The sequence below is a fragment of the Salarias fasciatus genome, chromosome 7 (genome assembly GCF_902148845.1).
Source record: "Salarias fasciatus chromosome 7, fSalaFa1.1, whole genome shotgun sequence".
NCBI classification, from domain to species: Eukaryota; Metazoa; Chordata; class Actinopteri; order Blenniiformes; family Blenniidae; genus Salarias; species Salarias fasciatus.
This window is the reverse complement of record NC_043751.1, coordinates 10,632,078-10,644,045: the sequence shown is the minus strand read 5'-3', so window position 1 is coordinate 10,644,045 and position 11,968 is coordinate 10,632,078. Positions and strand designations below refer to the sequence as shown.

The 11,968-nt window shown below is 45.5% G+C and overlaps 1 protein-coding gene across 1 annotated transcript in view; it reads left to right on the top strand.

Annotated features, from left to right (window-relative positions):
- LOC115391958 (A disintegrin and metalloproteinase with thrombospondin motifs 20) overlaps positions 1-11,968 on the top strand; it is a 66,845-nt gene that overhangs the window by 37,886 nt on the left and 16,991 nt on the right. The window contains exons 19-28 of the mRNA XM_030096399.1: positions 561-687; positions 762-972; positions 1,059-1,223; positions 1,702-1,872; positions 2,862-2,981; positions 4,400-4,507; positions 5,928-6,092; positions 6,684-6,953; positions 8,155-8,316; positions 8,412-8,588. Of these exons, the coding sequence (XP_029952259.1) occupies positions 561-687; positions 762-972; positions 1,059-1,223; positions 1,702-1,872; positions 2,862-2,981; positions 4,400-4,507; positions 5,928-6,092; positions 6,684-6,953; positions 8,155-8,316; positions 8,412-8,588 (1,676 nt within the window). The remainder of the gene's footprint in view (positions 1-560; positions 688-761; positions 973-1,058; positions 1,224-1,701; positions 1,873-2,861; positions 2,982-4,399; positions 4,508-5,927; positions 6,093-6,683; positions 6,954-8,154; positions 8,317-8,411; positions 8,589-11,968) is intronic.

Here is an 11,968-nt window from a genome sequence, read left to right as displayed (position 1 = left end):
ATGCCTAATTTGCTCCTGTGAGGAAAGGTTTATTGCTCTAAAGTCATCTGGCTTCACTTCACAATCACTGCTAACACGAAGTATGAAAATTACTCAAGCAAAACTCTGCAAAAGTGTGAAATTCATTGAGAGAATAATGTATCTCCCAGCTCTTGTTGCGCAGAATGTCATTATTCCGGCTCAGAGCTCAGTGTCAGCGGGCATTAAAATCAGCGTTTCTCTTGAATCCATTAAACACACTTTGCATTCAAAGCCAAACTCTATCTTAAGTACCCCTTCTGGCAAATTTCTAACCTCTGTCCCACCTGGCCAATCTCATTGCTCGACACCTTCACATTTCAGTGACCCTCAACTGGACTAAATCCTCAAATGTTCCCTTTGGAAGCCATCAGGCACCTCAGAGGTCACACCGTGACCCCGTAGAGACCCCCAAGGCTAAGCTATAAAAGATTGTGTGTCAGTCAGATGATTATACTTGTTAGAGATGAGGAAATGTGATACTCTGGTGATTAAAGTTCCTTCCAGATGTCTGATTTCAGCTCCATCTTTTCTTTCTGTAGGCGAGCGGCGTCGGAAGGCGGTATGCGTGCGTAAGAGCGATCACCTGGAGGTGTCGGACCAACGCTGTGAACATTTACCTCGTCCTGTTGCTGTGACTGAGCCTTGCAACACGGAGTGTGAAGTCAGGTAGATTTACAAACACAACGTACTCCCGCAGAGCGCGGGCGGCCCGGCCATCGCTGACCTCTCCTCGCTCACAGGTGGCACGTGGCCGGGAAGAGCGAGTGTTCGGCCAAATGCGGCCCGGGCTTCCGCAGCCTGGACGTTCAGTGTATGAAGTACAGCCGGATGAAGAGGCAGAGCGACAGGGTGGAGGCCAGCGCCTGCGGGGACAGCGCCAAGCCGCAGACCAGGGAGTCCTGTCACGGAGACTGTCTGCTCAAGAGCTGGCAGTACAGCGCCTGGTCACAGGTACGTCCGGCTGTCCGACGTCTGCAGAGCGGAAGAAGACTAAAATTAAAATACGTTGACGCCTCGCTGTGTATTTCTTCCCGCAGTGCTCCAAGACGTGCGGGCGTGGGAGTCGGAGCAGAGAGTCGTACTGCATGAACAATCTGGGCCGGCGGCTGGTGGACCGGGAGTGCAGCGAGTACCAGAGGACGGTGACCGAGCCGTGCAACGACCAGCCGTGCCCCAACTGGACCGTCAGCGAGTGGAGCGAGGTGAGCGCCGACACACACCTGTGCATGCAGCACTAGCTATGTATGCACACACAGACACACACGTGCAAACAAGTCACGCAACAGGAAGGTCTAAAAACTCATGTTTCAGTCCCAAAAAAAGGCGTAATCTCTCCAAAGTTCACCCCATGTAGTAAAAGTTGCCTTGAGCGCAGACACATTTATAAAAAACCAACAGTGAAGTCATGCGTGTGCATACAGTATGGTGTAACATAATCCAGGACTCCAACCACATCCCCATAAAACATAATACAGTTTTCTAGCTTCCTTCAGCCAAGTTATTTGAAGTTCTGCTATAAATCCTTCCTTTATGAGCGTATATTTAGAGTCTGCGATGATTCTGTGATCATTTTTTAAACCAGTTTTTTTATATTTTCACTCTTTCAAATGACCTAAACCCTGGGTAAGAAGCAGCTGCCATGTCTAATTTGGGACCGTTCCTCTTCCTCCTCCCGGACAGTGTCTGGTGACTTGTGGGAAGGGGATGAGGCACCGCCAGGTGTCCTGCAGCGCGGCGGCCGGCGAGGACAAGCTGAGCGAGCACCTGTGCGACTCCTCCAGCAAGCCCCCCGCCGTGGGGAGCTGCGAGCTGCCCGAGTGTGCGTCCTGGCAGGTCGGCGTCTGGGGAGCGGTGAGTTGCGTGGACACACACACACACACACACACACACACACACACACACACACACACACACACACACTCACACACACATATAGATACAGGGGCTTGATGTTGTGTCTGGCTGAGAAAATGGGTTTCACGTGTGGCAGCAGTGTCAGACTTTGACTTGTCGCCTGTGTTCCACGCGTGTTTGACCACACGCACGCACATTCACACAGGTCGAGAGCGTGGTGTGTATGAATGAGCTGACAGTGTGTATTTCTAGCTTGTGTGTGTGTGCGTGTGTGCGTAACCTGATAACCCGGTGAGTCTTGCTGGAGTGTGCTGTCTGTGACTCCAGCTGCCATTTCCTCCTCAGCACTCTCACTTTGCCCTCATATCCTCTTAGACTAAACCTGACCTGCAGTGTACACACTCACACTCACACACACACACACACACACACACACACACACACTCACACACACACACACACACACACACACACACACACACACACACACACACACACACACTTATCTCTGTATTCAAATTATTAGGTCTGTGCTTAGAGTTTTCTCTGTTATGGTTTGACGGAAACCAAAACGACATATGAATGGATGTGTTTGGCTGCTCATAGTGAAGTTTTCACATTTTAATTCCCTCCCGTGTGTGTGTGTGTATGTCTGTGTGTGTGTGTGTGTGAAGCCAGTTAGTCGTATTGACAGAGCTGGAATATATCGCCTGGGTGATTATAAGCCTAATCGTGACTGGGTAGCCTGTGTGTGTGAGCGAGGAACTGGGTAAAGGGTCGAGTTGAGACCGTGTATGTGTGTGTGTCTGTGTATGTGTGTGTGAGTCAGGGTCTTAACCAGGCTCTGCTGAGCTGGACCTTGACTGAGGCCCCGTCTAACACATCAACCTTGACACACTTCGATAGAGTTTGAGATAGCTTGCGGTTGACTGGCCATCTCTCTCTCTCCGTGTGTGTGTGTGTGTGTGTGTAATTTTGTCTTGCAGTGTGCGGTGACCTGTGGGCACGGTTACCAGATGAGAGCCGTGAGGTGTGTGTCGGGGGATTACGGCAACACGGTGGACGACAGGGAGTGCAATGCTGCGGCGAGGCCCAGGGACAGTCAGGTAAACCGACACACGTGAACCTCACACACACCACGAAATGCCGAAATTATACAACACTCAAGGTCTATACTCACTTTTCTTTTCTCTTGGGGGGTAAATACATCAGACGCAAGCCGTAAAAGATCAACATCAATAAATACTACATATATCATTGAATGCAGATGCATGTTGTGAGTAAAGAAAACATCGTAAAGAGGCTCAATTACGGCTCATTAAAACTGCTTCTAACAACATGCGATGTACGTTTAACAAGCAGTATATTGTTTTGAAGTAATTCTCCGTGTTTTTAATGTTGTTACAAGTGAGTCCCTTTTTTAAGAGGTAGAGAATGAAAATGACAGAACTGATGATCATTACTGTAAATCCTGTCAGCAGACATGCCAGGTTTAGATGCGATGAACTTAGTGCCCGAAGCAGCCGACTTTCAGCAGCATTGCATCATTTCTGGCTGAAGAACCAGCTGTAAACATAACATCTGTCTGTCATCACCTGAGTAAACATTTGGTATTTATCTAACAGGCACACAGGCACAGATTAGGAAACATTTGGGGTCAAGTTTTTTTTTTTTTTCTACAACTGCAAATAAATTCTAAAATGTGAGTCCTGCTTGATTTTCTCTCATTTGTTCTGGTTTTCGACCTTTCAGCTGCTGCATGCTGCTCTGCATTCAGTCAGCGATAGTTTACCTGTTTCTGAGAACTGCTCCAGTAAAAAGAGCTCTGTGCTTCACGTGTCAGTCTTTAAACCGAAACGAGCTACAGCTTAAGAATACAGAACACACTCATCTTTGTCTGAACTCCTAATGCAGTGCAGCATTATGGTTTTTAGATTCTTGGCCCTTTTAAACGTGTGAAGTCTTTGATTTGCTTTGAACTGCAGTGAATATCAAGGATGATACAAAATCTCTTTGGCTGAAAATTCACTGGATATAAAATGATTCCCATTACAAAGCTTTGCCACTGAGTATCAGTTATCTTCTGGATCACTTGAATCACTTCTGATCTCCTCATAGTGTAACTCCGTTCCAGATTTCCACATTTAGATCAAAGTGAGTGCAGTGCATTTCAGCAATAAGAAACACGACTCTCCTAAAGCCGGAACTTGTGTCAGTGTTTGGACACTGATCATCAATAACCTTGGACATCCAGGAGAGGCTGACACTTCTCAGTAATGGAGCCACTAATGGACCCTGAAGGCAGAGTTCATGACCTTTAGGTGTCCAGAAAGGTGAAATGTGTTTGCTTTTCAAATGAAGCCCATCTTGATACGGACTGACAGGTTTTCAAGACTTCAAACTTCTTGCTGCTGATTGAAGAACCAGTCAGTTGAATATGTGAACTAATAAGCAACAGAGAGATGTTTACGTGTGTGTGTGTGTGTGTGTGTGTGTGTGTGTGTGTGTGTGCGTGTGTTCACAGGACTGCGAGATGCCAGCGTGCCCATGGGCCTCTCCGGCACAAAGCACGCCTCGTCCTGATAACTCCGCTCAGCTCCTGATACAGTGGCGATACGGATCCTGGACTGCGGTAAGGAGACCAACCGGGTTCACCGGGTTCAAAGGGAGAATGCGGCCATCTTTGTAATGGAACAAAATTATACGGTTTTAGTCAGATGATAAACACATCTTTGGTTTTTCTGTGTTTCGTGCCGACTGTAGCTTGAGGGGAAATTATTCTCTGGGTTTCTGCAATCAGACTGAGAAAATAATGAAAATTCTGAATGTTGATGATGATGATGGTGATGATGATGATGATGATGATATGTGTGTGCGCGTGTGCGCGTGTATTTGTGCGTTTGTGCTCATTAGAAGAAAACCACACCCCAGTAATCATGGATCTGCTGCACACGTGTTTATTCATTTTTAGCTTTATTTCATATCCCAGCATTACTTGCACACTATGATCCTCTTTGGCTTTGTCTCCTTTACCCCCTGCTGCCACGACACACACACACACACACACACACACACACACACACACACACACACACACACACACACAGGCTCCAGTGTGTGGGCTGAGAGGCCCCTTTATCGCTCTGATACTTTGCATTGTTGCTCGTGGCAAATGAAAACCAGATTCCATCTAAACACGAGTGTACGGTTTCTAAGATTGAGCCCCGTCTGTCACTCTGAACGCCGGTGTAAGATCACATGTCAAAGAGGCCAGCGCCAGTGTGGTCTCACAGACAGACGCACACACACACACACACACACACATAAACATGCATGGATTCCCTGCCATCCTCCTCGGAGTGTCATTGATATGAGAGGGATATTAACGTGTCTGTTTGAGCTGGAGCCACTTGATTGCGTTCGGTATTCATCCCTCCAGAAACACTAACCACGGTTTCCTCTGGAGATGTCAGCAGAGCGCCTATGGAGCAGGTGACAGACGATCCGGGAGTTACTTTAGGACAACAACAGTGACGGGAGACAATATCCTAAATGTATTTATTTGTGACACAGGGCGAAGAAGCTGCGATGCATCGCTGTCGTGAAAAAATGTTGCCTGCTCTGTTACAGCTTGAGAAAATAGTTGCGGAGATATGCCTGATATAAACACACGGTGCCAGGAGGGATCAGCCAGCCGAGGAAGGAATCCTTCCAAAGAGCAGGCAAAACACAAAATGCAACAAAACTCGCTCTGAAGAAACCCACACATGTGCAACAAAAGCGCCCTTAAAGTCAGAATCAAAGCAGGCATTTTCTCAGTGCTGTCCACTGCACTATTTTTTTTTTTTCGATAAGGCCCGATTCATGATAAGGGATTCCTTCAAAGAAAACTTTTGTTCAAGTCTGTATAAGAAACTGCAAATATAAAGGTTCATGCATGATAATAACAGTGTTTCTGAAGTTTGGATTATCCATTTGATCCAAATAAAGCATCGGTAAGCATGCTGCAGGTGATTAATTCCAGCTCTGCTTGTGTGTCTGGTGCTCCCCAGTGCTCGGTGTCCTGTGGAAAAGGGAAGCGGGCGCGTTACGTCAGCTGTAGAGACGCCCAGGGGGGCGTGGCCGACGAATCGTACTGCGCCCACCTGCCTCGCCCTCCGGAGTACTCCGCCTGCTTCAGCCCCTGCGGCCAGTGGCATGCCAGGGAGTGGTCTCCTGTGAGTAACACACCCCGCCCCGCCCAGTCAGGACACATGTTCTGCACTGGGGTGATTTTCAGTCGCTCCACTCAACATTTAAATCACTCTGTCCGGTGCTGCTGCGGTCGTGGACAGGTAGATCATGATGTAGATTCAGTCAAGATAGTTTTCAGTGTAATGCAGCCGATCAAGTGAAGATTCACAATGATTTGTTTTTTTCATGGGAATTAGGTCAAATGAAAAACCCCTGCTGGCAAAAGTTCCCAATAAGTTGATTTGTACTCTGTATTAATGCCACCGGACCCCGGGGGGATTTTCATTACAGAGCTTCACATCATGAAACAATGAGATGATTTAGAACTTGAAATATGCCTCAATAAGATTAGAGAAATGAATGAGAGGATTCTAGACAGGAGAACATTTAAAAGAATGTGTTATAAATAAAAGAGGATGGATGTGTGGATTGTGAAATGTTGAATTTATACTATCAAACTTTTTTTTTGCTTTAAATCAAATATACTAATTTCTTCCAGTTGTACGGTCATGCCTTCTTCAGCCTTGCAGTCTGTTTCCAGATGTTTATCTGCACGTGTGTTTCCCCTGCTGCAGTGTTCGGTGACCTGCGGCGTGGGCAGGAGCAGCAGGCAGGTGGTCTGTTCCCACTACCACCAGACGGTGGAGGCGTCTCTGTGCGACCCCGAGGAGAAGCCGGCCACGGAGCAGGAGTGCACCGCCGCGCCCTGCTCCCCCGTTCATCACCGCCAGCGCATCAACGACCAGCCCTACGGGTACCCCCAGGACCCCGGGCACCACCCCGGGCACAGCAGCTGGAACGTGCCCTCAGCGGACAACCAGTGGAGGACGGGACCCTGGGGCGCAGTATGTCAACCACGTCATCTTTGAAGACAGTTTGTTGGTGCAGGCCGTGCACGCAGCAGGCCTTTTGTGTGTGTGTGTGTGTGTGTGTGTGTGTGTGTGTGTGTGTGTTTGTGTGTGGACTCATTTAGGTGAGCACAGAGAGGAAGGTCACAGATGTTCTGATATCATAAAGCAGAAGGTGATTTTACACAAAGCAGCACCGTGAGGACAGATTCTCAGACACATCATACTGTATGTTGGGTCAGATTGTCTCTTCACATTCAGCTTTAAGATGAATTTAGAATTGATCTATTATCAATCTTTGGCCCATCTCAAGCTTGAACTGCTCAAAATAGTTTTTGACGATGAGGCTCTTTAAGATCTTGGCCTCGTTTCAGGTTAGTTCAAAGAGAAAAACCTTTCCTATTCTTCTCTTACACTTCATTTTTTCATTTTGCCTGGTATGTTCACATCTGCATGAAGACTTTATGTGGAAGGTTCAGTTGCAAACAGTGTGTTCTGCACTGAAGAACTGCTCAAGTTTCTCAGAATTAGGTGTGTTTGCAGCACAAGTTAATTGTGAAATACATGCAGATAAGTTATTAGCAGAGGACTGTGTGGTGGAGAGGAGCCCAGCATTCTCACTACACAGCAAAAAGCTCAAACATGGCCATGCTGTTCTGTGTGGAGTTTGCATTTTCTCCATGTGTGTAGATACTCAGCTTTTCTCCTACAGTCCAAAAACATTGATTTTATGGTCTTTAGGATGTGTATGTCTAAGCTAATTGATTAAACTGATCAGTGTTCAGTTAGGTTTTGGTATTTTTTTATTAGTCAGTGTGTTAAACTTCGTACTTTGTGGTATTGCTTTTGGTTGCGTTGGGTCTCACAAGGCCGGAAGCGGCGCCGCTCACATTGTGCCGTCCTCCCTCGTGCACAGAAAGCACCGCACGTGCTCACTCCCATCGACACTGGAGATGTGTCAGTTTAATTGGATGCAGAGTGTACTTCCTGCTCGGGTCAAGCCTGCGGGTCACTTTCTGAAGTCCTCCTGCTCTGACAGATCTGGACTTGTTGCCAGATGAGTTTTAGGTTCAGTTTTGATGAGACTCATGTACGGTGTGTCGTGCTGGGAATGCATCTTTCTTCAGACTTAAATTCACAGAGTTAATGCTGAAGCTGAAGTTTGATGTGACGTCTGCCTGCTGTGTGTGTCCTGCAGTGCTCCAGCACCTGTGCAGGGGGCTTCCAGAGGAGGGTGGTGGTCTGTCAGGACGGAGAAGGCCGCAGTAACAGCTACTGCGACGAGAGGGTGAAGCCTGCCGAGTCCAAGAGCTGCGACTCCGGACCGTGTCCGCTGTGGAACTACGGCGTCTGGGGAGAGGTGAGGACATATCTCTGTTACTGACGACAACTCACACAAGGAATCCCTGCAAATGTCTGGATCCTTTAGAGACTATCATCCTTCCTCTTCCTCAGTGTACCCAAACCTGCGGCGGAGGAAGGAGGACCCGTCTGGTGGTGTGTCAAAGGCCCAACGGACAAAGGCTCAACGACTACAACTGCGACGTCCTGGACAAGCCGCCCGACATGGAGCAGTGCAACCTGCAGCCCTGCCCGGGCTCCGCCTCCTGGCACCGCCGCCCCTGGAAGCCGGTACGGTAGTGCTCAGACCGCTCTCCTCCAAAACACGTAACCTCCCGCGCTCAGGGTGCGCCGCCGTGAGTAGACGTGGCGCGGCGCTGAGGCAAACTTCAGTCAGACCGGTGGGTTTGGAAGGCTGGGGTGCGTGGCGGTGACCGGCCAGCCCGAGCCCACCCAGAGGAGCCCCGCAGTGGCACGGTGCTGATTCCAATCAAAAAAAACAAATAGAAAAAAAAAGGAAAAAGTACACAAAAACAATGCTGCTCCACTTAGGGCATCATCAGAAACACATGGGTCCCGTTTGGAGCCAAAAGGCTCCAGATTGAAACCTATAAATCAGGACGGTGCTAAACAACATGGCCATATATTTGTAGGGAGCCTATCTCCAGAAAATATTTATTTCATATATGAGGCCTGAAGACAGTGTTTGCTGTTATTGCTTTCTTCAGCCTGTATCCGAAGTACACAAGTGTATATTTGTGTATAAGAGTTAATTTTATTACCTTTATTGAACAGAAACACATGACTGTCGGTGTATTTTGTATATGTATCTTTTGTACAGTATGATTTAATTTTTTAACCAGTTAGTTTTTTTGTTTTTGTTTTTTTTATTATTGGATATTTAATATTTTTCGCTGGTGCTCTCGGTCAGACCTCTCGTATCTCTCTCTATGAGTAAATGCAATTTGTACAGAGGAAAATATTTTCAAGACATGTTTCACTCTCTATTTTTTTTTTTTATTTTTTTTTTTTTAACGTGTTGTAGAATGGGTTCATCTCTTGTTACGTTCAACCGCCTGAAACATCGACACTGTCACAGCTGGAAAGAAAACTATGCAACAACAGAAAAAAAGAGATTAAACACAAGTGCCTTGTTAAGCAAAAATAACCGGAAAAAGGAGCTTTTTATCGATAGATAGATAGATAGATAGATAGATAGATAGATAGATAGATAGATAGATTTATTTATATTATGTATTACAAAGACATGTATTGACAAAATAAAGAGTAAAGGGCACTTTAGACTTAATCATAATCTGTGAAAAACTCAGTTTAAGATTTTATCCAGCTACACAAAAGCAGCAGTTTATGGATCCAACTGACAATAATGCAGTAGCTATCGGTGCTACTTTTCCTCGATAAGGTGCTACAAAACACAACAAGGTGCTGTTCAGCCAGAAATCCATCCTCATGTCCGCGTTATGAGTAAACCTATTTATTCTCTTGTTGGACGTTAGCCTGAGAGCAGCTTGTTGAAACTTTCAGTAACATGCATTGAATCAAAAAATGGCCGCATTTCTTTGTTTTTATTTTATCTTTCATCTTCTGTCTTTGTCCATAAAACACGCCTAAGCACACAGATACCTCCTCTTTATTGCGTTTTACTCAACGGTTGCAGTTTTCTCTTTATTCCTTTGGCCATGTTTTGTCTCTGAAGGATTTTTTTTTTTTTTCTTTTTCAATTTTCAATTGAAACTTATTTATTCGTTTACAATAGATTGATAATTGTTGCAGCTTTAATTTTGTTTTCGTTTCGGTGTAGACTCATGTAACACTTTGCTTGAATTATCTGTCATTTTATGGTTTGAGCCTCCGGTTTTGCTGCCGTTCCACTTTATCGATGCGACGCAGCAAAACAAATCCCTGCCCAGGATTTAATTTTAAGAAAAAACAGGTATTCTTTGCTAAATTTAGCCAGTGTTTAGCTTTTAGCTTAGCGTAGGAGCTGCGCTGTAATCAGTTTATTGTAGTTTGTATCGCTTTTTTTGAAATTGATGGTGCTGTTATAATTACTTTCCACGTGCTTGTGACTCTTGACCTTTGATGCAGAGCAGGGGTGTCAAACACGGGCCCTTTTTCATCACGTGCACAGCAAAGGACATTTAGATTTAAAGGTTATTATAGCACTATTTCACAGTTCACGGGGGATGAAACTGGACTGTATGTGACCCCTGAACGAAATTGTGTTTGACACCCCTGAGGTGGAGCTTGTAAACGCTTCTCTGTGGACTTCAAACTAACTTAACTTAAAGAGCCGTACTGACAGCTCGGCTGAAGCATCACAGCAATACATATACACATTTAACAAAAAGAAACAAACATACGTCCATTTTCCACAAGCTGATATTTTGTTGAGGCCGTGTAACTTTACTACTTCTTTAGAAACACTGGTTGTGAGCTTAAAGAGCCACCGAACAACAGCCAAAGCCGTCCAGCTTGGCGCTCTGAGGCATGGCCGTGCACAGCGACGTGTTGCTGTAGCTCCAGTGGTTTGTCTGAAAAACGTTCCTTCATAATAACCCATGTAGGTAAGAATGGTGCTATAGCTGATTCTGACCTCCAGCTTTGCTTCTTGTGAATTACTAAACTTGATTTTCAGATTCAGGCTCTAAGCAAATACATTTTTGTGTGTGTGTGTGTGTAGAAAAACTCTGTCAAGTTACTCTGACACGTTTTTCAGGTGAAGTGTTGCAGAAAGCTCAGTGTTTCTGTTGGTGTCCTCCGTAAAGTCTGTGTTTGAGCCTCTCTCTCCCTGTGTGTGTGTGTGTGTGTGTGTGTGTGTGTGCGTGTGCATTTGTGTGCGTGTGTGTGTGTGTGAGTGTGTGAAAACCTCCACTACAACCAAGACTCCTCAGCCATGGCGGTTTCACTACCGCCCCCACCCTCCTCTTTCTTTATTGTTGTTCAACCCTGTGGTGCAAAGTTGCACAAACTCAAGAAAACTTTTTTTTTTTTTTTTTTTTTTTTTGCATATTTTGATTCATTGTTATTTTTTTCTATTTTTTTTCTGCTATTTATTTCATTCACGTGCAAAAGAAATATAAAATGTTAAATTAGCTTTTTTTTTTCCAACTGTAAAGATTATTAAAGAAACATAACTGTGACGTTTGTGTTGTTTCTCGGTGCCTTTGACCTGCTCCCGTTGTTATTTTAGGCTCTGAAGGTAATAAAAACTTTAATAGAAGAGGATAACTTCATGTAAAATGATTTGATTTAACTTGGTCACTAAACACATCACAGAAAGGTCTCGATTCGCTGCTCATTTCTGCTTCAGCGTTTGACCCCACATTGACTCTTTCAGTAATCCTTATGATAATTCGGTCTTTCGGGGCATGCTTATATTCTGCGCCTATAGTTCCACATACCTTGGCCTAATGTAGCATAAGAAACACTGCGGGGCTTTTCCCTTTATGTGTTTTTAACATTTTATTTGGTAATCTCCCTGGGGAGAGCATACGCAGTCCAAATCAAACTTTGGCGCTGGGTGGCATTGCACATCTGTTTACCATTGTATTAATGGAGCGCTCCGTGATGCATTTGGCAGCAGGCCGATGACGGAGTATTACTTTTACTGCAGCAATAATTGGTATTAATTCATGCTGGCCAGCGAT